Here is a 26,879-nt window from a genome sequence, read left to right on the forward strand (position 1 = left end):
AATGCCTTTGATTGGTCGGCCCACCTGAGATCAAACTGGGTCACGTCACCCATGACTAACAGTGAGTCGGACGCTCCAGATCTGGACCTCGACCCGGCTTCTTCTTTTATAACCCTGATGCTAATCCAAAAATCTGCAGAGAAACGTAAAACAGAACGCTCATTCCTTTGATTTTATTCATTTATTTTAATCGACACATAGCGTTGTTATGTAAACATACATATCGCAAATTTAATTACAAAACAATTTTGCCAAAACTTGAAAAAATAAAACTGTTATATTTACACCGTCATATTCATATGCGACAGTCTGATGACAGAGGATGATTTTTGCTTTCAAAACTGTCTCAGTTGCTTCAGTACAGTATTTCATTTCATCATCGAGAAGCTGCAGTGTCAACAGTCTTCACTGTTATCACTTCATCAGAAAGAAAGAAAGAAAAAAATGAACTTCATGAATGAATAAACAAGGGCACACTGATGGAGTAATTATAATTTGTGTGTTTTGATAAAGTTGGTGGACTTTAGAATGCCTGATGGCCTAAATATTTTCTCATTATGCCAACAAGTCACAAATATTGAACCACAATATTTAATATTTTTTAATATTTGACCTCATAAGGTCTGGGGACAGTCGCATTTGGAAATCAAAGCCATACAGGTGATCAGAGCTACGAATGCTTTAAAAAAAAAAAAAAAAATAATAATAATCATCAGGTCATTAATATGACTTGTCTGCTAAGGCGTGTCACAATTCATTAAAGCACACAGCAACATGATGAACAAATGATATCATACAAGCACGATTTCAATAACATTACAGCCGTATTCATAACACGTTCACGAGTGAAAGCTTGTTTGTTAGAAAGAACTTCAATTACCAACAACAAAGCTGCCCTAACAAAAAAAAAAAAAAAAAGCTAATTTAACATTCAAAAGAAAAATAATTTAAAAAAAAAACAACAATAACTCAAACTTTTTTTTCTTCTCTCAAACAGTGTTTTTTTATTTTGGAAAAGCTGTGCGCTGTGTTTGTTACTGGGGCTGGAAGGCCTGCTTTTCAGGGCTTGAACATAAACATATTCAAGCATACACACTGTGAGGAAACTGTATGTGAAGAAAGGAGAAAAAAAAGTTGCTAAAAAATGCCCCCCCACCCACCCTCTAACAACGTGTCTTAACACAATCATATCAGCTTCAATATAATCAGCAACAGGAAAACTCGGTGAACACCGTGTCACCTTAAACTCGTTTTTTTAGCTCAAATAAATTACAAAGATGTACAACAAACCAATCAAACACTGATTATACACAAAGGCAAAAAATAAAAAAAAAACACAAAAAGCAAAACGAAATGGCATCAATTATATTTCCATGCCATAGAAGAGCTATAATGCTGTGAGCTGAGCTGGAAGAAGAGGCCGTGTGAGGCTGTGTGTGTTTAATAGTCTGCTGTATTCACAGCTCTCAGACTAGTTTGTTCCCGCACACCTCGGGGTTTTCTCTGCTTTCTGTCGCGCTCATCTGTGACTTTAAAACTAAAGGCAGGATGGCAAAGATCTACAAAAACCCTTCAAAGTAAAAGCATCTCTGGTGATCTTGGCTGAGCTGAGGTCACTGAGGTGAGGTGTAGGAATGTGCTGATACTTCCTGCCTGTCTGAAAGCTCCTACTGCAGACGCACACGCCACGGCGCACTGTTGAAATATTAATTACTATTCTAATTATTGAGTTTACTCAACTAATCTACATCGTTTAGGTTTTCCTTTCACTTCACAGGGTTCAAGTTTAAAGCTCAGCTGCCCACTCATGGACAGTGATGTCATCAGTGATGGATCCAGGAGATTTCGCGTCGTTCCTCTGAGATTTACCGACGCGAAGATCCCGCCGGGTGGGCCGAACTGAAGGGCACGAGCTGTGTTAAGCATCAGGGTTAAATGTACAAGGACAAAACAGACACACGTTGTTGTCTCCCAGTTGTCATTCTTCTTTTTGTTTAAGCAAAGATTTGCATTTGCTTGATTTTCTTTATTTAACAGGTAGACATTTCTTTTTTTTTTTTGCTGCCAATCACCAGCAGCATAGCGAGTGTTGGAAAGAGGCAACGAACTGTTGTGAGCTCTGAGGTAGCAGGTGGTTTTTAGCTGAGGAGATTTGGTGGGAAAGGCATTCACCTCTGACGTCACCCCCACCGAAGAAATAAAACTCACAGCAGCATAACGTGTATATATCCTATGTATAGAGATATACATCTATATATGAATAAGAGATTATTGTTCCAAAGTAAAGAGAGATATTTTATATTTATGTTTCTGTTTCCGCTGGCTGCATACATGGACGTTAGAGGGGCTGAGTGCATTGTCAAATATCGCGAGCTACATTTCAGGATCGATTGAGCTGAAACGCCGTGTGACAATAAGGCGTTTGGTGTCTCAAAAGGCCTCGATTTATTTATATGAAGCACTGAAATATGGGAGAAAAAACTGCAGCTGATCAGTAGATGGATCTGAGGTGAGGCTGTTTGATTGCACTTGGAGTGCTTGCACCTGTAATGTAAGGGAGGTGCAGATCTCTCTGTCTTCCCAGCTATGAGTATTTAAACGCAGGCAGTACAGACAGTACAGAACCTCAGCCACGGCGTGTTAATGTACAGTAACGTGTGCCCCTCTGAATCCTTCACCTTCCTCCCCCTCCTCTCTACATCTCCTTCTCTTTCTTGGCCTCCCGGGTGCTGCTCTTTAAGAAGTCGCTCCTGAGCAGGCGGCAGAAGAGGACGATGTTCATGGCCGTCATGATGGCCATGCCCACGCTGCCCAGCGTGTAGGCCAGGAGGGGCACCTTGTCCCTGTTGAGCACCAGCCACCGGGTCATCCAGGCCAGCGTGTTGATACGGAACACCACGTACGTGCCCAGGTTGATCATGCTGTTGACGCGGTACAGCGTGCTCGCTGCCATGTTGGCCATGCGCAGGATCTGCCTGATGTGGAGGAACACGGAGTTTATCTCCACCAGCAAGGCAACCACGGCGAAGCCCACGTAGCGGCACGACACCACAGCGAGGCCGAAACAGGTGATCACCTACAGAGGAAGACAAGGAGAGAAAACGGCACAGAGGAACATTACAGCAGGTGAAAAAACAAAAACAGTATTATCTACTACTACTACTAGTACTACCATAACTACCACTAGGATTATTAATATTACTCTCTTCTCGTCAGTGATTCTGTCCCTTCACTAAAAACCAGTGAGTGCATCACTTTTTCATTGTGATGCACTCACCAGCAGATTCACGCAGAATCACGCGGTAGCAACTTAATGCATTTAGACACAATCAAGTGAGGTTCAACGCGAGCTTCAGAATGAGGACAAAAATGGATCTCAGTGAGTTTAAATGTGGCATGGCTGTTGGTGCGAGACGGTCTGGTCTGAGTGCTTCAGAAACTGCTGATCTGCTGGGATTTTCCCACATGACCATCTCTTGGGCTGAAAAAGAGCAAATATGCAGTGGAGTTCCTCTGTGTGTGGTGTTGATCCCAGAGGTCAGAGGAGAATGACAGGCTGTTCTGAGCTGATAGGAAGGCAACAGTAACCAGATATGCGCTGTTTAGGCTGGTGGTGGTGTCATGCTGTGGAAGATTTTTTTTTTTTTTTTGGTGCACTTCAAAAACTAGCCAGTGTTCACACATCACACCTATTTTTGCAGGACATCCTTTAACTAGGGTCTCCTGACTCTCCCACACTCTGATATTAAAACCAGAGGCTATCGTGCTTTGAGGTTGTGGCGCCCTTATTTTGGAACAGCCTTCCTGACTCCATCAGGTCAGCTGACTCTAATTTGTTTTAAATGACTCCTGAAAACACATTTTTATAGGTTAGCTTTCTCTTAATCTTTTATTTGCATGTATGGAAGTGCCAGTGAGTGTAGAGAGCATATACATATCTTAAAAGCTTTTACGCTCATCATCATTGAATAAGATTACAAGATAATGTTTAACTAGACACTACGTGCTTAATGGAGTTTGATAACTGATATGATAAAAGAAAAAAAAAAATCATAGCACCGTAACTTAATCTAAAAAAAAAAAAAAAAAAGCAACAACAAAACCCTGTAGTGACAGTGAGATTTGAAGCAGTCACTTTCTCTTATCTTCTCAGCCTATCAGGAGGAGGCGGTTGTGTAAACATCTGAACTTCTGCCCTGAAAACACGCCGCCACTTATGACAGCATTTTACTTAACGACCACGTGAAGCGCCGCCACTCCCACACGGTGCTTATGAAAGTCTATGATGTAACTGACACAGGAGCTCCACAAGGTGGCAGCATCATCATTCAAACAACTCAAACCCTGGAGGAGTCCTACTGCAAAAATTATGGGATGTTGTGAAAGAAAGAAAACAAAAAGCTGCTGTGCAACATTTTCCCAGCAGCGGTGTCTCAGGTATAAAATCTGGAGGACAGGAGAGCGTCTATACTCTGTTCGGCCAACTCTCCACAGGGTCCAGCAGGCGCTCACACCACCACAATTCATCAGGCTTCATTCACACTCAGACACTGCACCGCTTAAACTGGCGTGTTTAAGCATTAGGAGTGGAAGCTGGAAATAAAGGCGGACTTAAGGAAAAGCAGAAAACAGCTGCTACAGGTCACGGGGTGCTGTGATGTGTGATGTGACAAAATGACCTTTACAAACAGGACTGGCTCTGTTGGAGAAACATGTTGTGTTTTATGTGTTTCATGTGATGACTGTAATGTAGCAAAATGTCATGTGATGTGTTTCTGTAGATTAGGCAACAGGCCATGTGAGGGTCACACTATCCCCCGAGTTGCACATGTTATAATATAGCAGCTCCATTAGTGCCAAGAGGTAAAGTTCAGCGTCTTCTTCTTTGCTGGATGTGTTTCATTTCCTCCTTAACTCCTAAAAACTCCTAAAACGAAGTGTACACTGTGACCACAGCACAGAGGAGTCCATCCATCCATCCATCCATCTTCATCCGCTTTATCCGAGGCCGGGTCGCGGGGGCAGCAGCCTAAGCAGAGAAGCCCAGACCTCCCTCTCCCAGCCACCTCCTCCAGCTTATCCGGGAACACCAAGGCGTTCCCAGGCCAGCCGAGAGATATAATCTCTCCAGCGTGTCCTGGGTCTGCCCTGGGCCTCCTCCCGGTGGGACATGCCCGAACACCTCACCCAGGAGGCGCCCAGGAGGCATCCTTGTCAGATGCCCGAACCACCTCAACTGGCTCCTTTCGTGTGAAGGAGCAGCGGCTCTACTCTGAGCCCCTCCCGGATGGCCGAACTTCTCACCCTATCTCTAAGGGAGAGGCCAGCCACCCTTCGGAGGAAGCTCATTTCTGCCGCTTGTATCCGCGATCTCGTTCTTTTCGGTCACTACCCACAGCTCGTGGCCATAGGTGAGGGTAGGGACGTGGATCGACTGGTAAATTGAGAGCTTCGCTTTTACACTCAGCTCCCTCTTCACCACGACGGACCGGTGCAGCGTCCGCATCACTGCAACCGCAGCACCAATCCGTCTGTCGATCTCCGGCTCCCTTCTCCCATCACTCGCGAACAAGACCCGAGATACTTGAACTCCTCCACTTGGGGCAGGAACTCATCCCGACCGGAGTGGGCACTCCACCCTTTTCCGGCTGAGAACCATGGCCTCAGATTTGGAGGTGCTGATCCTCATTCCCGCTGCTTCACACTCGGCTGCGAACCGTTCCAGTGCGAGCTGGAGGCCTTCACCTGATGAAGCCAACAGAACCACATCATCCGCAAAAAGCAGAGATGAGATTCTGAGGCCACCAAGTGAAAGCCCTCCGCCACTTGGCTGCGCCTAGAAATCCTGTCCATAAAAATTATGAACAGAACCGGTGACAAAGGGCAGCCCTGGCGGAGCCCATCACCCACCGGAACGAGTCCGACTTATTGCCGGCAATGCGAACCAAACTCTTGCAACGGTTGTATAGGGATCGAATGGCCCGTAGCAATGGGCCAGACACCCCATACTCCATAACACCTCCCACAGGACACCCGAGGGACACGGTCGAATGCCTTCTCCAAGTCCACAAAACACATGTAGACTGGTTGGGCAAACTCCCATGCACCCTCAAGTATCCTTGAGAGGATAAAGAGCTGGTCCAGTGTTCCGCGACCAGGGCGAAAACCGCATTGTTCCTCCTGTATCCGAGGTTCGACTAGCGGATGAACTCTCCTTTCCAGCACCCTGGCATAGACTTTCCCAGGAGGCTGAGGAGTGTGATCCCCTGTAGTTGGAACACACCCTCCGGTCTCCCTTCTTAAAGATGGGGACCACCACCCGGTCTGCCAGTCCAGGGTACTGCCCTGATCTCCACGCAACATTGTAGAGACGTGTCAACCAGGACAGCCCTACAACGTCCAGAGCCTTCAGGAACTCGGGCGGACCTCATCAACACCAGGGCTCTGCCACCAAGGAGTTGTTTAACTGCCTCAGTGACCTCGCCCCGAAATTGGCGGGTCATTCCCTCATTCCCAGACTCTGCTTCCCCTCGGAAGACGTGTCAGTGGGATTAAGGAGGTCCTCAGTATTCCTTCCACCGCCTGACAATTTTCTCAGTCGGCGTCAGCAGCGCTCCGCCAGCACTATACACAGTGCAGGCAGAGCACCGCTTTCCCCTCCTGAGACGCCTGACGGTTTGCCAGAATCTCTTGAGGCAGTCCAAAAGTCTTTTTCCATGGCCTCTCCGAACTCCTCCCACACCCGAGTTTTTTTGCTTCAGCCACTGCCCGAGCCGCATTCCGCTTGGCCTGTCGATACCTGTCGGCTGCTTCCGGAGTCCCACAGGCTAACCAAGCCCGATAGGACTCCTTCTTCAGCCTGGTGGCTCCCTTCACCTCTGGTGTCCACCATTTGGTTCGGGGGTTACCACCACGGCAGGCACCAACCACCTTGCGGCCGCAGCTCACTGCAGCAGCTTCGGCAATGGAGACGCTGAACATGGTCCATTCGGATATCGAGGGAACAGTTTACCCTGCCCGGGATAGGGTTACCGGGGCCCCGCCCTGGAGCCAGGCCCGGGGAGGGTGCTCGAGGGCGAGCGTCTGGTGGTTGGGCCTTAGTCCATGGGGCCCGACCGGGCACAGCCCGAAGAGGAGACATGGGCCCATCCTCCCGCAGGCCCACCACCCGCAGGAGGCGCCATAGGGGTCGGGTGCATTGTGTGCTGGGCGGCGGCCAGGAGCGGAGGCCCTGGCGGACTGATCCCCGGCTGCCAAGACTGGCAATAGGGACAGAGGAGTCACCTCATTGAATTTCATTTGAACTGTAAAAGACTATTTTTGGATTCCGCCTCACTCACTCACAGCAAAACACACACTGAGTAATCAGAGCACAAATCACACCATTTACCTGCCTTTAGCTCATAATGACAGTAATAACTAGGAACTGCATTTGACAATAAACCTATGCCTATAATGTGAAAGGCATGCAGCACCAAACATTCACACACAGGTGAGATCACACACCCAGCAGTGGCCTGGTCACTCTTCTGTGACATTCCTGGTACGGACTCCAAACCCCCAAAATAACAAGTTGGTCATGACATTTTGTCACAGGCGGCCAACAACATATGAATGGATTAAGCAACTTAGTAATTTGGTGACCTGTGTCCTGGGAAATAGGACTTTAATAACACACTGAAGTAATGTGAGATCAGAAATCCTTTATTTGGGACAAAAACAAAAACTCTGTGTCACACTTAAGGACAATGCGCTCCGTTTCCACCTCTCATATCCACACTGAGGCAGAAGCGATGGCTGACATGATGCAACTGAAAACCAAAAGGATGAATGAAAAGTCCAGATTGTTATCATTTAAACACACAACATGCACCAGAAAACACTCTCACGGGTACCAACAGAGGACCGGACACCTGCGAATCATCACACACACGCTCCAATGAGCAAACCCACAACCTCACAGTGAATTCAAATCTAAGTGACAATTGTCAACTCAAAAACTGCAGCTCCTATGGAGGCCACACGAGGTTGGTTACAAAAGCAAGTCAATCCCCATGCCCGACTTTAAAGGCTGCTACAAAAACCCTGCTTGGCCTCCAAACAACTGTGAATGTGAGTGAAAGCGGTTGTTGCCTCCTTCACAAAACACAGAGTTTCCATGAATAGCTACCACATCAAACTGAGAGCTCTGAATCAACTCCTCTGGAGCTTTGATGAGGGCACTCACTGCCTTCAGTTTAATTTACTACAGTAAGAGCAGCACAGTGGAGGGTCTTTGTTGACTGAAAAACACATCCAAGCTCTATCCCTGTTGCTAAACGCATCAATAACCCTTAGTGCCCTTCTCTGTCATCTCCCAAGCACTCAAGAAGAAGAGCAGTCTGCTTAACCTGTGTAATCACTCACATATCCACACGCCCCCCATAAGCAGCCAGACTACGGTTACAAAATCTAGCAGTGGTCTTTATCCAGGCTCATCTGAAGTCTAATCTGATGTGGGTGGATAAACCACGTCAGAACATGGGTCCTTATACAATCCGGTGATAAGGTGACACAGATGGATTTAGTCTTTGTTACTTCAGTGTGTCATAAAACAAAAACCCCACTACATTTACTACAACAACACCACCCGCCCCTCTCCATGGTTACTTAAAGAGAAAAAAATCACGTGTGTCCACTTCTTTGGCGGTTCGCTCTTTTATTGGTGTTTGTTCATGTCCTTTCAGCCGTTAACCTAATCTTTATGTGAACACTGATAGGAGAGTGCCACTCAGGGCCAGAAAACATCTTCAGTAATACTTTTCAAGGCTGCTGAGAACGGCTGGGTAATGGGTCGTAAAAAAAAAAAGAAAAGAAAAGAAAAAAAATAGAAAAAAGGGATGTGCACAAAAGTCCCGCTAAAAAAAGTGATCTGAATTTATTTATTCCAATGATATAATGGAGTGTAAGCACAGTGCATGTGATGCAGCTGTGCAAACACTCCACTTTCATGAGTTTTAACATTTCTGTTTTGCAATAAACGGCTCTAAGAAAATCATTCTTATGGATTGGATTCCTCCAGCTCCCCTTGTGGCCGAGCAGCCACCAGATACCAGAAAGTAGCCAAAGCTGATCCTGGTGTCTCCTCTTCTGTTTGTCATCCCTAAGCAATGGTGGCCAACCCTGATTATCAGTTCTGTGGTCAGCACTCTGCACTTATAGAGGGACTCCCAGTAATCTCACTCCCCCCTACACCACCGGTCTCTGCGTCTGTCGTGATGGAATTGATTCAAGATTAGCTGGATTTGCCACACTGAAGCACATCTTTCACACACAGAAGCACAGAAACACCCACATATGACCCTCATTAGGTAACTGCACAACCCACAGCAAAATGGAATAAAAGAAACAAACAAAAAAGCAAAACTCCATCATACCACATTTAGCTGTTAGATTAAGATTTTTTTTTTTTTAAACACATTAACATGAAAACATACTGGTTGAAAAGCTTGTTTTATATATGGGAGTGATTAAAAAGTTAAAGGAAGCTTATCTGAGGAAGATTTTGTGGCATTTTATGTCAAGAATGAACTTTAAGTTTAATTCTTTGAAAAACATGTTAATGCTTCATCTGCAGGAGATGATTGCAACATATAATTAAAACAAAAATAATCCAAAAAGGCTTTAAATTGACTGTGGGGAGCCACTTCATTAAAATCACCAAGCTCAAACATAAACTTGAAGTTTTTTTTAACTTGACTGAAAAATAGTCTCATACAACATGTGTATAATACGTTAGTAAGGAACCTATATTATACACACCTGTATGAAAACAAAGCAGCACAAGTGTTTGTTGCTGCATTCTTTTCCCTGTGGACTCAATTAGACGTACTCGAGACCCCGGTGAGGGACCATCACCTCTGTCCTATTTCAGAGGGAAAACACTGGGCGCTGAGATAGTGAAGATGACAGAGGTTGTCACTAATCCCAAGTTTTCCCAAGCTTTAAAGGAAAGAGACCCAAAAGTGGGGCAAAGTTCACGTGATAGATGTGCAAAGACTTATATTTGTGCTGAAAACTGGCTCTTGCAGGCTGAACTGACTAGAAGTGCCAGAGCGAATGAACCTGATGGAAGAGGAAGTTATTTCTTCCTTTTTCAGAAATCTTCAATCAAACATTGTTGCAAAGAGAGGCAACACCTGTAAAAATGGGACGAGAGTTAGTAAAAAGATTCCCGTGACAAACCAGTTCTTTCAGTACTTCGTCCTGTGACTCAGTCGGAGAAGAATTTCAGGTTTCGGTGACGTGCCGTTTGCACAAACTGAACGCTGAATAATAACTAAAGAAGCAGAGAGGTTATTAAGAAGGGAGGTGCAACGCTGTGTTTGCAGTTTACGTGTGTGTGCATGTGTGGGAGATGTCACAGACATGGGAGACTGAGGAGGTGCTTCATCAATCAAACAAACCTGTCTGAGTACAGCACAGTACAGCTGTGTAACACAGTGTGCCATATAATAATAATACTCCTGATAAACGGATGTAGGTGCATGTTCTTTTATTGATTATTTACTGCTCTACACATATAATATATAAGCACATAAGATAGTCACAGCTCATAAAAAATCCGTTAATGGATAGGACGAGTGTGTCTAAAGAAGAGGGCAGGAAACGCTTAAGTGAAGCTGATGGAGAGGAAACTACAAAGAAGCTCAATATATAGGATGCTGGCAAGTTGTTAGTAGGTACACCAGCAGTGGAGTGATGGGGAGATGGGACCATGGCATGCTAACAATCACGTGTACAATCCAAAGTTTGAAGGTTCATGCAGGCCTGTGTACAAGAATGAGGCATGGGGCTCATAACTGCTATCATGAGACCTGTGTTAACTCTGCTCAGCTGACAGCAGCACAACATCTGGTGAGTAACTGCACAAATATTTGTTCGTGCATCTCCGTGATCAGTTTAAATTGTGTGTATGGCTTTCATTTGTAGCCGTGCATGTGCCATTTCAAATACAGACTCAGAGCAGGGCTCGGTGATTGGTCAGTTTTGGTGAAGCTCGAGCTATTTTCACACGTGCACAGCACCTCTATGGAGTCCCAGCCTTTTTCACTACTACTTATTTTCCCTTTGCTTCATAGCACAAATTCTACTGTTCTTTGGATAGTATGCAAAGATAATAATAGGTAATCCTGTAATAGGTAACACCTGTACACATTACCCAGGTGGCACCCTCGCCTAAAAATCTGTAAATCACACACACTTCCAGGAGCGAGAGCTGGGCTAAAGCGAGTGACCTCATCTTTGGACAACGTTCGGATTATCCTGACATCTCTGACGTTCCTGTGTGAAAACAGCTTTGGTCACTCGAGGTTTTTAGGCACTGGCTGTGCAGAGACAGGTAGTGGTTATTTCCAGTGGACCGCATGCCTCATCAATGACCTAACTTCTGTCCGCAGTGGCCAAGGATTTGAGAAGAGCACTGATGATAGGATTTGCAGTTGTGCATGTTTTGGTCATCTTTAACCGTAAAACAAGACAGAGAAGAATCCTTAAAGTGCCACAACACGGCTGTATCCATAATCCTCCATTAAAGACAGCGTAGGCTCAACAGACCTTTTTGTTAATAAAGAGAATATAAACCTTTTGGGATGCAAAGATAAACATAGCTTCCAGATCTGAAGTACCTGCATTTTTTACTAAAGGCCAGCAGGGGGCGACTCATTTGGAATCAGACCTTTGACCTAGGTCAACTATCAGCCAGCTATTACTCGGATCCCTTCCCCAGCATTTCAGCCCCCACTGACACCTTTATCCAGTAACGCTGTGACCTTAATAACTCACATGATGGAAAAGCTGGGACAATGTCTCACAAAGGATTCGTACTCGTATAAGATTTTTAGGAGATGCACCTATGGTATCAAATTGAAAATCCCAAGTTGTCTCGTTCTTGAGTTATTGTGTTCACGCCGCCCACCTGGACAGCCATCCGGTGGGTTACAACAATACCCAATCTGTCTTTCTTGGCTGTGGGGTAAAAAGACGATGAAGACGAGAGTGCTTTAGGGTCAGTGTACCTTCGGTTTATCGTGATGGGTGTGCTACCCTACGAGCGTCCCTCTGTGTTTCTAAACAACAGTGAAAATGCTCAAATGTGTCACACCTCAGCTGCGTGTCACCATCCTGCAATCTTTGTTATGTGTGTCACTACTGCGTTGCATTGTGTCATATTTATGCTGGTGTCCTGTTCACTTCTTGCAATGTAAGATCATAAGATTTTAGTTGCTAAAATACTTTAAAATCTTAACTAGCATGTTAGTTTGGAATATCAGACACAGACCATCACTGTGTTCATCGTAATGATAAATGATTGTTGCCTTTCTTAATGAGAGTTTGAGGCCAAAATTAGCTCTGAGATTGGAAAAACAGTTCTGCCGCTCAAGAAACCCACAATTTGTCAAGTATGAACTATAGTTAGCGCATGCACTGGTGAGCTTTTGCAGCTTTAAAGGAAAAAAATCCTGATGACTACAGTGGGACAGGTGAGATTAACGACATGGAAATGGAATGGTTAACTGCATTCACTACAAACGTTCAATGTAAGGTTGTTCCTCTGCTGTGCTCTCACATGCTTTCACACCCACCCACACCCAATCACACGCAAGAACCTCTGGTGTTCCCACAGTAGCTGAATCTCGACCAGGTTTTCTGTCTGTCTATCTTTTTTTTTTTTTTATTAATTTTTTAAGCTTTCGTTTGAGGCTACGAGGTGTGGCACCGGTGGAGAACAAACACACAGTTGTTATGTGCCCCACCTCGCTTTTTCTGACGTGACCTGCAGCTTACCGACATCTACTCCCTCCTTTGTAAACCCACTGATAGATGAATGCCTCTACAAACAGCATTCCTGGTTGTTATGCCAACAAGAACAAGCGCCATTTCCCTTTTTCAAAGCCAGCCTCTTTGGGAAGCATGACATGTGTTTGCATATTTACAACTGCTCTTTCCTGCTGTAGGCGGAAGCCACTGTAACAGAAAAGCCTCACTGACACTTAAGACTGATGCACCGTGATGGGCGTCACATTGTTCTGGCTGCTGTGCTCTCTATGGTTTTGTCTTAAAAACATTTTAAAATCCAAGAACCAATGATAATATTTTTTCCCCAACTTCTCAGGCACTACAGATGAATCATTAATTAATTCTTGTAAGAGAAGCATGAGCAAACTTGCCAGTGTTTTTTTGTTGTCAGTTTACATTAATAAGCACCAACTATGCAGGCACCCTATGCACCCTAGGTGTAGACTTCAAAGAAATATAACAGGAATGACTACTTGGCCGATGTGTTTCCAGCAGTCTGTGACATTGTCTGCAAGACAGTGTACAAAATAACAAAACTATGTGACCCGGACCCCAGCAGACTTGCAAGCACGTAAGGTATGATCGAGGCATGGAGCCGTATCGGCCATTACGCTCGCTAACTTAACAAGGTCTCCGTCAAGATGTTGCGGAACAAGGACATGAGAAGTGAGCTACTGGACCGAGGACATATCCATCCACCTGCTGTTTAAACCTTCTGTTTGCAAAGGGCAGCCAATCAGAAGAAAGTTAACTTGAAAAAGCAGAGAAATTGAAAAACAAAGTTTATTTTAGACTGTGGCTGAACTGCAGAGCTGCACTGTGCATACCAGTTTACGCTTCAAGTGCACTTCATGACAGAAGTGACGTCCGCAAGCCACGCTTTGGGCCGGTACACGTGCCAAGCGTACGATCGTAACAGGTTTTACCTCCATTTTAGTGACATGTCAGTGCAGAAGCTCAGAGTCACAGATTATACACAGGGGATGTTGCAGCAGTTTGAAAAAGCATGAGAAAAACATCTCTCCACCTACACCAGCGCTGATGTGGAGGTTTTCGTCAGCTCTCCCACTGGTATAAATGGTGCAAAGCTGTGGGAACATCACCAATGTGGCGTGCATGAATACATTCTTATCCCAAACTGTGAATTATGCAAAGTTACTCTAGTAAGCACCAAGCAAAACATATGAAACAGGAAATGAGCAGTAAAAAAGATAAACAGATAAAAACTAGCCACTATCTGGCGCTGGACCGGTAAAACGTGTGAGGCCCGGTGGGATAAGATGCTACTGCAACAGGCATAACAAACAAAGTCAAAGACCTCTACAGCAGGCAGAAAGTTCTGTATAAACAAACAAGTACAAGGTCCAAAGCAAGCTCTGTCATCCAAGACAAGAAGCTGCAGTCACTGAAATTGTTGATTTATTTTCCTGCTTTGTATTTGTTGCATTATGAGTATAAACTGTGCCCGACTCAAAAACAATGGACAAGGAAATTCTTCAGACATACCATGAGGGTGGAGAAAAAAAAGAAAAAAAAAACCTCAACAAAAACCAGATATTATACTACCAGTGTGGAGAATCTCATTGGTATGTAGCCATGTGAGTGGGTGGTACAAGCTGCGGAGAGTAGGTGTATGAGTGGGGACGGGGGAGATGTTTGGCAGTCACACAAGGATGGAGGAGTGGAGAACAAGGCAGAGTGTGTGATATATGATGTATGGCTCCAGAACAGAAATGTGTGGAGAACGAGCGCACATTTGCAGAAGCCCACTCAGGAAGTTAGAGGTTTTCTGCTTCATGTTGCTCATGGGAGCCTGAGGTTCATGTGGAGACCAGATGTCTGTCCTCCTGTCTGGATATACACACACAATCTGGGGACTTGCGGGGTTCCCCGCCAAATAAAAAACTAAAAAAAATGACCAACACACACATGGATACACCATATTTCATGGCCAAAATAAATGTATGCCCACATTCCACTCTCTGCCATCTCATTGGCCTACTTTACTCTCAGCGTGTGGCATGATATTGTTGTCTTTGTATTTCTCATGCTGTCTCTGCTCACTAGGCTAACTTGCAGCAAAAACAAAAGCAGTCTCCAGCAGTCCATGGTTTGACACCGGAGATGCAGAGAGGTAACTGTTGTTCACATATTCAAAAAGGAGGAGCGGCAGAGCCCACAGACTGCAGATGGAAATAAATATGACTACCAGCAAAGACAAAAAACACGTCATATCCGTTTAATAAATGGCTGATATTAAACTTCCAGTGGCAGAGAAGGTAAAGGCTCAACAAATTTCTGCATGTGCATCAGGAAATAGTTCTGCGGTGGTGTCAGGGTTCCCTAGAACGAATACTGGAAGGAGTAGCTGATAAAGCAGGGAAATGTGCAGGTTAATCAGGTTTCAGAGTGAGTGGATCTGCGGCAGGCAAGGCATTCCAGTAAAACATGTGTCCCGACACCAGTGACAGCCAAATAAAATTTGTTCAAGTCTCTAAATGTGGCGTTCCCCACTGGCTATTTGAGACAGCTGAGCACTCCTCCCACAAATATCCGTTTTCATTCCTGGTAAACTGACACAAGGTCCATTAATATCTGATGTTTGTACATCATGAAGCAAGAAGGATCGAGACTATCCCAGACTGAGTTTGAAAACCTGGCTAAAAGGATTTTTGTGGAACACAGATACAAACGAAATGAACGCAGCAGAAGTTTTATCCAGGATTTCTCAACATCTAGAAGAACAACAGCAACTATCTAGGTGTAGATTTGGCCAGTTCTGTGGTTTATTTACTTCAACATAATCAAGGCATTAGTCACTTTAACGAAAGATAAGGCTGATGCAGCTCTCTGCAAAAAGAATCCAGCTGCACTTTGTTTACAGCTCTATAATAACACAATAATAGTGTAGCAATAATTTAGAACTAGGTAACCATGTAAACCTATTTAATTACATATATCTTACTTTTACATATAAGGTAAAAGTAAGAAACAGCCTAGTATTAACAATGTTTTTAGCCAAGTAATGTATAGGTTTATCATAACAGATTAAACTGAATGTAAGAAACTAACAGTTTTATTATATTTTCTGGTTATTACACAAAAACTAATACAAATGTTTCTAGGTAATAAACTATGGCAGACATGTGCCCTAGTACTAATGACAACAACATAAAATATGTTCATGCCAATAAACAAAGGACTATTTTTTAGGATATAAGGTTGACATAATTTCAGCATTACACATCGTCATCATTACGTCATTATACTAAAAATATTTAGTTCCAAATAGTGCTCAGAAAGTACCTCTTTTGTTTGCGAGTCATTATATTGTAACTATTACTATTACCAACTGGTTTTACCTTATAGTTATTGTTACATTAGAATATACATTATTACTCCTAGTTAGTTTAACATTACCCAGCAGGGTTATTACCTTGTAATTAAAGGGTAAAAGCTATTACATAGTTATGTCTTAATTTAATTGTTTCACCCCAAATTACTGAGTTGTTGTAATAAATTCTTGGTGAACCTGTTTTAGAAGAAATGTGACCGATGATTAATAGTTCCATATTTCACTGTATGTGTGATCTGGGCTTTTTATTGCAATATTGGAAATAACAGAGCAGCTGAGAAGTTAATGACTTCCTCATTAACAATCCTATAATTCTGCATTTGTGTGTAAAACACCAACTTGAGCATTAGAAGTATTACATGGGACTAATGTGAGTATACATGATGAGGAGGAAAAATAGAATCATCATCATCATCAATACTATACTTAGATTTGGGTTTTTAAAGGGCTACAGCAGACAGGAAGCAGTCAGTTAACCTGTGAGGCCCTGATCTGCTTCAGAGAAGTGTCTGCTATGGTACAGCTCACTGAAGATAACTAAATTTTGCCTAATGAGAGAGGGATGACAGACATTTATGATAGAAAACATGCCGCAAAACGTAAAATCCCCTGTGAAGGAGCTGTGAGCCTATCTGTGCTTCTACTGTGTATCATCGTTAAAACCTCAAATGAGAACATTCAATATATACTGTTACTCACATGCTTTCAGGCTTTGTGGAAAAAAGAAAGTCTGTCCTACTGCGTCTGGCTGGCATCCTTCTTTTTAATTATGTGCTCACAGTTTCCGAGAGTCATGAGTAAATATGGCTGAAACATACTCATCGTAGGGGTGGGTGTTTTCTTTAAGTGATCACTTTGGTACAGTTTAGCTCAAACAAAGGCAAAAAAATTGACATTATGTAACTATGCCCTACTCTAGAAAGCTCTGCACAATATCTTTATCAAACATTAAAGATACCATTGTAGGTACATATCTTTGACCCTTAGAAGAAGCCACCCGACTCCTGTCAGAGTGATCAGGCCTTCCTGTTTTGCAAAGGAAGCTCGAGCTTACAGCAGACAGGATCTCATCAGGCCCGAGTGAGTGTGGCAGGGCCCACATTTTTCTGAGACAGAAATAAGAAGCTGTAATCTGCATAGCAGTCAATAAGGAGGAGGGGGGGGGAAACTTTCCATGGAGACTTTGACTTTATTATTTCTCCTGGACCGCTAGAACAGATCAGCAAAACTGCACTGAAGTTACTGTGCACTTCACATTTACAAGATCGTGCAACAGGTGTGACCACAACTGACATTCAAAATGTATTTTTACATGCGTTTCCACCTGTACAGTCAACAATATTTAGTCAGAGGGTTTGTTTTGCCCATGTTATTTTATGGCCTACATCAATCAGCAGTCAACATATAACAATAAACACTTTTTTTTTTTTTTTTTTTGTATATAAACACATGTTCAAAACTTTTCTCAAAAGACACACCCTCCCATATTTTCCACTAACTTGTGGAAAATATGAGAGGGTGTGTCTTTGAGTCACAATTGCTGTACATGCAGCATGGCATATGCACATTTTAGTTTGCATGTGTCACTGCACAGGCAAAGCCAGGCTGTACATTAGGTCTGCAGCATTGGGGAGATGAAATGCAGGGGGAATATGAATCAGCTGGCTGCCCATATGAGCTGAAGATTAACTAGAGAGCAGCCTTCTGTTCTAGGATCACATGGCCAGCTGGTCTTACTGGGTTCAGGTCTTAGCACACTGGGAAAACTCCTTGGACTGGTATGTGAACACCTGACACAGTAACCTACTGTATACCATATGCGTTTGAAAGAAATAAGGAAAAGAGCAACAAAAGTAGAAAAGAAATGAGTCAAGATGATGTCAATATTGCAAAAGACTTGAGGGAGGATTGCTTAACGCTGAAATGAGGCGGTGGACGTCACAGAAAAGGATGAATGGTACAATCGGGAAACGAAGGGTGTAAAGAGATTTAGTTTGCTGAGAAGCACAGAGAGCCATGTGAATGGCCTCCCACGCTCTAATGACAATCCGAAGCCAGCTGGCCTGGCCAAAGCACCCATTCACTAGACCTCCAGGAAGTGAAAGAGAAAAAGACGAGACTTTCAGAAAAAAGGGAAAACGAATATCTTCCCCCAGTTAGTCCTTTGTCACCTACAGACAAGTGATGCTGGAGCTGTTTCCCACAAATAATCCAAAACATTTGAGAATTTCTAGCAAAGCTCATTTCTAGCTCCATCTTGACAGTGTTTTACTCCACAAGAGTATCTTTGCATAATAATCCATCTTTACCTTACACCTGCCCTCCCTATATGACAGCTTTCTTCTGATTGGCTGCCCCTCGGAAACAGCAGCTTTGAACCGCAGGTTGGTGAGGTGGTAAGGACAGTGATGTCTGAGTTGAATAGAAACTAAAAACCAATTTGGTCAAAGTTTTATTAGCAAAATAATGCCGGAAAATAATACTTGAAGTGTTACATGACACCTATAAAGCCAGACAAAGACGCGGACTGAGAATCCCCAGAAAAATCAATCAATAGCAGCTCTCCATTCCAATATTTCCAATGTTTGTTATCTTAGTTGCATGCAGTGAAGTTATCTCTCAAAACTATGAATGGCTTCTGATACCTAAACACCAAATAATGTATTATTTTGCCCCAAATCCTCGTCCAGCAAAACTATTGGATATGAGCACAGCCATAAAGATGGTGTTGCTGGGGACTTTTCCTTTTTAAGGCTGTGCAGACTGAGATTGACCAGTGGTTTCTTGTAAACCTTGCAAAGTGTAATTAACTGCAAATTTGCTAGATGCAAGTTTTTCTCCAATTTGTTTGCATCATTACTAATAATTCAAAGAACAGACATGGTTTGACATTGGCAAGTGAGAAAAAAAAGAGATTAATAAAGTCTATTTTTTGCATGTTAATCTAGAGGTTTTGAAATTTTAGGAAACACACAAAAAAATAAATAAAATTGCACTCTAGCCACTCAGTACAAACAGAATTGCTCCTGCCAGTTCAAGTGCTCAGTGACCACTTTGATAACGACAGTGTCCTTCCAGCAACCCACAAAGAAAATCTCAAATATTTGTTGTACTATTTGCTTATGCACACATTCTGTAATCAATCAGACATGCTGGTGGTGTTTCAGTGAAAACCTTTGAAACCATCAACTCCTCTGAGCAGACTTTTGTTATAGCATCATGTAAAATAACTAACAATTCACAACTGAAGAAGTTTTCTTAAATTAAAAATGAGTGATTGGAGTAACTACTGAAGATGCAGAAGAAAAGGTGGGAAATACAATAACAACGCGAACACTACTGACCAGCCTTCAGCTACAGTATCAAGTGATGGGATTGGTTGAAACGGGGCCTTAACGTGGCTGTCAAGCTGTGTGGCAGAACAAAGGAAGCGTACTAACAAAGGGGACCATATTTATCTTCATGTGCTCTCAGCGTCACGTCACACCGGAGTCTGTTTTTCCTTTGCTCAGCTTCACTCTCAAAAACCCACCAAAACCAGCATGCTGGCTTGGATGCATGTGGGGCGTCGTCATAAAACAACACTTGATTCAGGCGGATTCATTGCTCTTTGGCGATTGGTTAGGGGAAGAAAAAAAATCCCAAACCCTCACAGAAGAGTGGAGACAATGCCAGATTGATGATGCATGTCAGATATCAGAGAAATGACGTGTATAAGGAATTCCCATATACTATCTTGGAATCATTTGAATTGAAAAACCATAAGGGATGAGCCAAAAATATCCCTGTATCTTTCTAGCGATAGCATTTATTTATAGCATTTCCAAAATACAAAGAGTTGTTTTTTTAACGCATGCTTTACATCTACAAATGTGTAACTGGAAGATCAGCGCGATAATTGTCCAGTGACCTGCTTTTTAAAGTCTGCAGAAAAATACTTCCACGCTGTTTATTAACACCCAAACAGAGGCTTAAATCGTGACTGCTGCACAGTACAAATCTGCTCCAGCCCTGGCAGCGACCTGCACCTGATAAAAATTTCAACAAAGCTCTTGCCAGTAATACACTTAGACTAACAAGAGAAAGAGCCTGGCAACAGAAAGCAATACACAACACCTGCACGGTCCTGGATGTAGGTCATGCAGTCAGAATTGGGGAGAGAAAATAACCAATGAGGTTGTTTTGGGTTTTTTCCCCCCGTATATCACCACTTCAGGTCTTTTCCCTATTTAGAGCAAAGCTGGAGGAAGGGTCAGATCATCTGACCTCCACTTCCCCTCAGGAAAATATGCCAGCATGCTGGGGGTCAACATGCCACAAAGACATTTCTATCGCAGGAATGTGATAGAAACAAACGAGTGGTTGAACAGTGAGTGTGAGGGGGGAAGTCAGGTGGACTTCACAAAAAAAGCAGGTTGAAGTGAAGTGGAGGGAGGCGGTCGCACTGGTATGATCGTCTCTTTAGTCCTCGCTCTATGTTACTTGACAAGAAAGACGGGTATTTTGTCTTTCTTGCAGGTGCGCCACTACTCTAAGATGAGATCACTCTGGAAGAGGCCTCTCTTATAACGCGAATCATCTTTAGCCAAGATATGAGGTCTTTCTCTTTTCTTTTTATTTATGAACACATACCACGATGTGATGAAAGAGCAGCTCCCAGGACTGGCTCAGCTTCTGGCTCCTCAACATGTCAAAGAAGTCATAGATGAAGTAACCTGTGGGCACAGAGAGCATTTCATTAATCACTCAATCAATCAAGCCAAACACACCAGATTCCTCTGACGACATCAGACTCGAGCTCATCCAAGCGTGTCTGCTTCCGTGACAGCAGCGAAGGCAACCAAGATGCCTCTTAGAGAGAGCCTATTCATATTCTCCACCGCTATGCGCCCCTTCCCGCTACTAGCAGTATCCATGGTGACGGCTTTTTAAAATGCTGAAAACATAATGGAGGCTTGAGGATGGGGACGGATGGGGTGTGAGGGCGCGCGGGGCTTTCGTCGAGGCTGGATTTAACTCCATTATGTTGGAAATTTGACACCAGGACCCCTCTGTCAAGCTTGGGTTCCACTCGGCATAAACAAATTAGCACACACCACAGATTAAATAATCCATGCGGACTGACATCAAGCTTTTAATTTATGCGTTTCTATTATCTGATCACCAGTGTAGTCTTTTAGACACCAGCTTTTTCAGCTGCAAAGGTTATTTTCAGTCAAAGTCGTGACCTGCCAACTGGAACACATGACTTGCTGTGTCTTCATAATGATTCATTCAGTATTATCTGACACGCAGGTGTGAAAAAGAGGAGTGACAAAAAAAAAGAACAAAAACAAAAACAGAAAAGAAAGAGGGTGTGTGTGTTTTTTTTTAAAATGATGGGCACAGCTCCAGTGTAAAGCTGACACATAACAATCACCAAAGCTCGGAGAGGCAGAGAAGATCAGTTTCTACTGGATTCGTCTAAAGGAACTTGACTGTCATGCTTACATTAGCGGGGAATTCCTTACTTAAGCAGGGGAAATCAAACGGTAGGGCCGATACGTGACTTCAGTGACTTTGTTGAAAGACTTTCATAAGTATGCAAAACCTGATAGAAACACCTGGCTTAGTCTGACAGAGCCTGTAAACATGGACTGATTGAGGCAATGTAAACACCAAAGTGCTGCGTTGAGGTACTTTTTCTCCATTTTACTGTAAGTGTGAAACACCACAGGTAAACTGCAACACAGAAATAAAAGCATCGAGAGAAGAACGACAAGGACAACCAGGTTTGCAACAGAAAATGCTACACAGCATTACATTACAGATGGGATTAAACCATCTGTATTGCCAGTGAGAGCTACATGCATCCTATGGTGGAGTTACTAATACCTGAATAAAGGGTGGGGCAGTGGCTCCCTCAACCTCCAGTAACCTTTTTATTGAGTGCTCATGTAGAGTTAAACATTTTCATATCAGCTACACCTGTAAATTTCAGTTTGTATCCCACCTGAATGGCACATGCAGAAACACAATGCTTGACCCAAATATAACACGTTTTATCAGAGAGCTTTGGAGCTGCCAAGACAAAGTTGTGACCTTAAATCAGTACAAATGATGCAGAAGGACCAGCGCTGTCCTGAAAGGAAACCCACCAACATTGAACACTTGAAGTTTTTCTAGGCACGGGAATGAGCTGGAGTACTTCAACAGCAAGTATAAAAGATCGACGCAACAATTTCTCCATCTGAAACTCAAAGTTTTGGTCATTCTCTCAAAATTTCAACTTACTGACTTCTGAGAAATTAACCTGACATTTAGAGTTATTAACTCAAAGTTACAACTTCGCTCTGTTTTGCAAAAATGTTTGGTTTTTTTCAGTGGCAGAAAAACACCTTCATAGATGGGTGAAGCCTTAAACCTCCATCCTCTTAATTCCTAACGAGAGGGCGGCACATGGGCTGCACACAGACTTGTGATCATACGGAGGTTTATGGGAAAGCTCCACAATATCCTGACCTCTATAAACATTTTCCTGAGGAGTTTATGGGCTCAGGTCAGACCGAATAAAACATCAAGTCCACTTTATAACTTGTGCTCATTTTAAGTGTCTGAGCAGAGGATCATCCAGGCTCATTGGATAATAACTCCCAAGCGGTTAGCCAAGGAGGATGCAGCACTTACAGTCAGTAAGACCTGCCCCTTATTAGTCATGGTTTCAAAACACCAACATGGTAATACTCAGCGAGGTTTCATAACAGAACTTCAAAAATGAATGGGTGAAGTCATAGAAGCTACGGCCATCTTTTATACTGTACTTGCGCACATGTGCTCACAAACTTTCAAACAACAGCGAATAATAGCATTTTTTTTTTTAGTAAAAGTATACACAAAAAATCTCCCAGTTTAAACTAAGTCTGATAGGTGGTTGGAAGGAGATGCACAACAGTACTTAAAAAATAAAATAAAATATATATGGCATGAATCTTATCATGCTTATCACTGTATAATGAGAAAGCAGGATATTGTGTTTAATTTTTATCTCAGACAGAGCTTTATGTACTGGACAAAAGTGGGGAACCACTGATGTCATGTTACTGTGAGGTCTGCAGCGTGGTAACACAGTGAGGAACAGCGCACAAATCTGCTGCCCTAAAATCTCAGAAAACCTGCTGAGGGCCCAGAATCACTCCACATTTCTGCCTTTCTGTGGTATGGACAGCTTGCACACATCAAGTGACTTTCTTTGAGCAGTTGATGTCTTGGTGAAGTCACATGACTGTAACAGGGGTTACGCTCTGTGCCTGGGACCAATGATAATGCCCCTCATTGATCTTCAGATACAAACACTGGTCCTCGTTTTCCTCCCCTCCAAAGCAGCGTTTCCTGAAGGAATGTCAAATATCCCGGGAATCCTCTGTTAGCCTTCGCCAGCCCGGCACAGATCCAATAAATGTGCGGAGTTAAGAGGGCTCATATGCCAAAGGCTGCTCCAGAATACTCAAAGCATTAATGAGGAAAAAGTAAAACCAGAGCAAAGTTGCTATTTTAAGAAATCGGGGTAGCAAGAGCACCTTGGTTTGAAAAATCTTAATGAAATCACGGAAAATCGAATTTATGCAAGTTTCTAATCTGGTTTAGAGAGCTGACGGTAAAATTCAATGTAGCCTACTTGATACACAGGATGTGAACTTCAGCAGAGCTTAATTGAATTCAGTCAAACACAGTTTTAGGTTTAAACACATCCTGGTAGCTACTACGACGATATCGATCGATTTAACGGTAAGAAAGAGAGAGGCTTTAAATTTAAAGCATGTTAAACCTGTGGTTTAGCTTATTCACTATTTCAAGGCTCTAGGGTGTAAAAATGCTCATTTTAATGTCCACAGCATTCTGATTAGGTCAGGTGTGAATCTGACTATCTGATAATATAAACTTTATTTATCCCAAAAGCTGAGAAATATCTCAAGTTTACAAATTAGCCTAAATAAAGTGAAATATATATGTGCAGCAGGTAAACAAACATTACAGAGAAATCCCTCACATGGGGCATAAAAGTGAAAAAAATACAAATAAAAAGTAAATTTTTTTTAATAAACTCAAAATTGCTGTTGAAAATGTTACGAAAATATATATTTTTTCCAGATAAAGTAAAGTGGACTTTACTTTTTGAGCAATCTTAGAGTCAAACCATGCACATTTGAACATGTAAAAGTTGACTTTAGACCTTTTTAATCATTTGCTAACAGAAGTCTAGCAATACAAACAATGCTATTTGTTTCAGTCACATTTCCAGCATGGACTCTTTACACTCCTCACCGGTTACCCAGTTCTCACCTATGACCCTCAAAAATCTTGTTTGTTTGTTTTGTTTTTTTTTAATGGTGGCTCACGATCTAGAGCAGCTTGTCCATCTGGTTTGAAAACACGTGTGTGGATCCAGCTTGCAGTGTAAAAAGTTTTATATATAACACATTCATTTACCTTGGACTAAACTGGGAGAGGGCAGAACATGAACTAATCTAACAAATCTGTTAGATTAGAATTAGAATGAATTAACCAGCGTAACAAACAGCAGGGCCGCACAGTGGCTCATCAGTCAGTGTAGGATAGAAGCTGTCCCAAAGACCTGCTTGTCAGGTTATCTGGTGATTCTGAAGTGGCTGCTGGAGTGGCGGTAAATGGTTATCTGCTTCTCAGCCTGTTAAGAAAAACGATGACTGGGTGTGCCGGCGCGAGAGAGGTGTGCAGAGGGTAAAAGTAATAAATCAGCACTGGATGAAGGTTACATGTCTGAACCTATGGGTGATAGTGCTATAAAAAAAAAGGGGGTAAAAGGGTAAACCTGCACAGCTGGTACAGCAGCTACACCTGTTACTGGATCTCTGGGGCAACATGTAACATACGTGTGGCATTACAGTTATTTTGTTTGAAGCTCTGAAGAAGTTTGGCTTATGACCACAAGCATTAAAAAAAAAAAAAAAAAAAAAAAAAAAGTGGTTTAATTCTGTAGGAAAACAACAGCTGTTTCCTGAGATGGAGATGATGGCCAAACTGGAAACTTTTGAAATTTTTAAAACTCAAGTGGTTCCAACTGATGGGTCCAGAGGATGAACATGCACATTTTGACACTCCTATCCACATCTGCTGCACTAAGGGATCAATTAAATTAAAGCCAAACAAAAAATTGCGTATAAAGTACATAAAAGAACTTAATTAAATAGACAAAATGAAGAAAACAAATATCTAAATAATAAAAAATGAAAATATAACAAAAATATCGAATAATGATTAGTTTTATTTAAAAGCAATAAAGAACAGTAAGCCAAGCTCTATTAAAGGACTTTTTTTCATTTGTTGACATTAAATTCAATTAAAAAGGTGTCCAGTTGGTTAATCCAATATAGATAACTTCCAAGCTATGGCTCGGATTTGCCCGTTAAAATAAAAGGTTTTAAATAAACGATGTAAGCCCTTTAGACTGGAGTTACTTTGGCGCCATCCAGGAATTAGATTTCACACTTCCCCTCGGGATGGTTGCACTCAGTAAAACCGTACACATAATTATCGCGTAGTTGTGACGCTAAGTAGGAGACTACTCACCGATTGAGAAAGACACCAAAACATGAGAAAACACGGAGTGAGTCTCTATGAGATCCTCGGCCATCTGCGGGTGCAGGAAAAAGCTGGAAAAAAAAAAAAAAAAGATTGACAGCGGTTCAGATAAAGCTTTTCCAAATGCCTGGGTCAGTAAGTGCGCCTCTTGTAACACATGGGGTTATAGGGATAAGCAGAATAAACGATAAGCTATGTCAACAGCGACTAAAAAAGTCAAAAAGCATTAAAAATAAAATCAAATACAGCCCTGTTTAAAACCACATTATGGACACATCCGTGCGCATCCATCTATGCGCACAACCGAACCAAAAGCAAATCCCAACATTTTCCTTTCCTCCAAGCAGATCCACACTGAATTAAACACTTCTTAACTTCTTACCAAAGCACTGCCCACGTCGCGGTGATCATGCTGTGCACACACGACGTGGAGATGTTTCTCCATTTCCAAGCGTTCCTGCAGGCAGACTCGGGTGTGGGGAGTTTTGCGACCCCGCTGTTCACGAACTTGAAAAATCCCACAGAGCCCCCGATCGTCAAAATCACGGACCCCAACTCCATCGCGAAAACGTTTGGTCCACGAGGTGAAGACTTCAAAAGCCACAAGTGCCTCCCCCCTCAGACTCCACAAAGTGAGCGCCGATATATAAGGTGGTGGTCGTGGCGCTACTGCTGCTGCTGGCGACCGTGGCCCAGACAAACACACGACAGCGGGGTTACTTGTTTGCGACGACCCAGACAGTCACGTTAACACACCGGAGAGCCACCGATCAGCTCAGGTCACCAGGCGCTCCGTTAGGCTCGTGAAACGCACGGCTTGGCGCTTATTGTCCACAGAGAGCAGGCGTAGACGCGTCTGGTGAATGATTTCCCGCTGACATGCACTGAACGTGAAGTGATTTCTCTCTTTTTTTCCTTTCTTCTCCCTCTCCCTATAATAATCGCGTAAAGAACAGGCCCGCGATCACAGGTAGAACCGGTAGGTGTGAATGGAAGCTCTAGGAGTGATGCCCTGTTTCCAGTTGTGAAACCGCCCTGTTGTAAAACCTCATCCGTGCTTGTGTAACTTTTTGACATCAACACACACCAA

General features: G+C 43.0%; 1 protein-coding gene across 1 annotated transcript; it reads right to left on the reverse strand.

Moving 5' to 3' along the window:
• Positions 1-166: 166 nt before the first annotated feature.
• Positions 167-26,879, reverse strand: tlcd2 (TLC domain containing 2). Its single transcript, XM_031734011.2, has 4 exons — positions 26,172-26,879; positions 25,778-25,860; positions 20,825-20,907; positions 167-3,076 (listed from the first exon to the last, which is right to left on the reverse strand). Exons 1-4 carry the CDS (start codon positions 26,348-26,350, stop codon positions 2,696-2,698), a joined length of 726 nt encoding a protein of 241 aa, XP_031589871.1. The 5' UTR covers positions 26,351-26,879; the 3' UTR covers positions 167-2,695.

Source organism: Oreochromis aureus, linkage group 14 (assembly GCF_013358895.1).
Source record: "Oreochromis aureus strain Israel breed Guangdong linkage group 14, ZZ_aureus, whole genome shotgun sequence".
Taxonomy (NCBI): domain Eukaryota; kingdom Metazoa; phylum Chordata; class Actinopteri; order Cichliformes; family Cichlidae; genus Oreochromis; species Oreochromis aureus.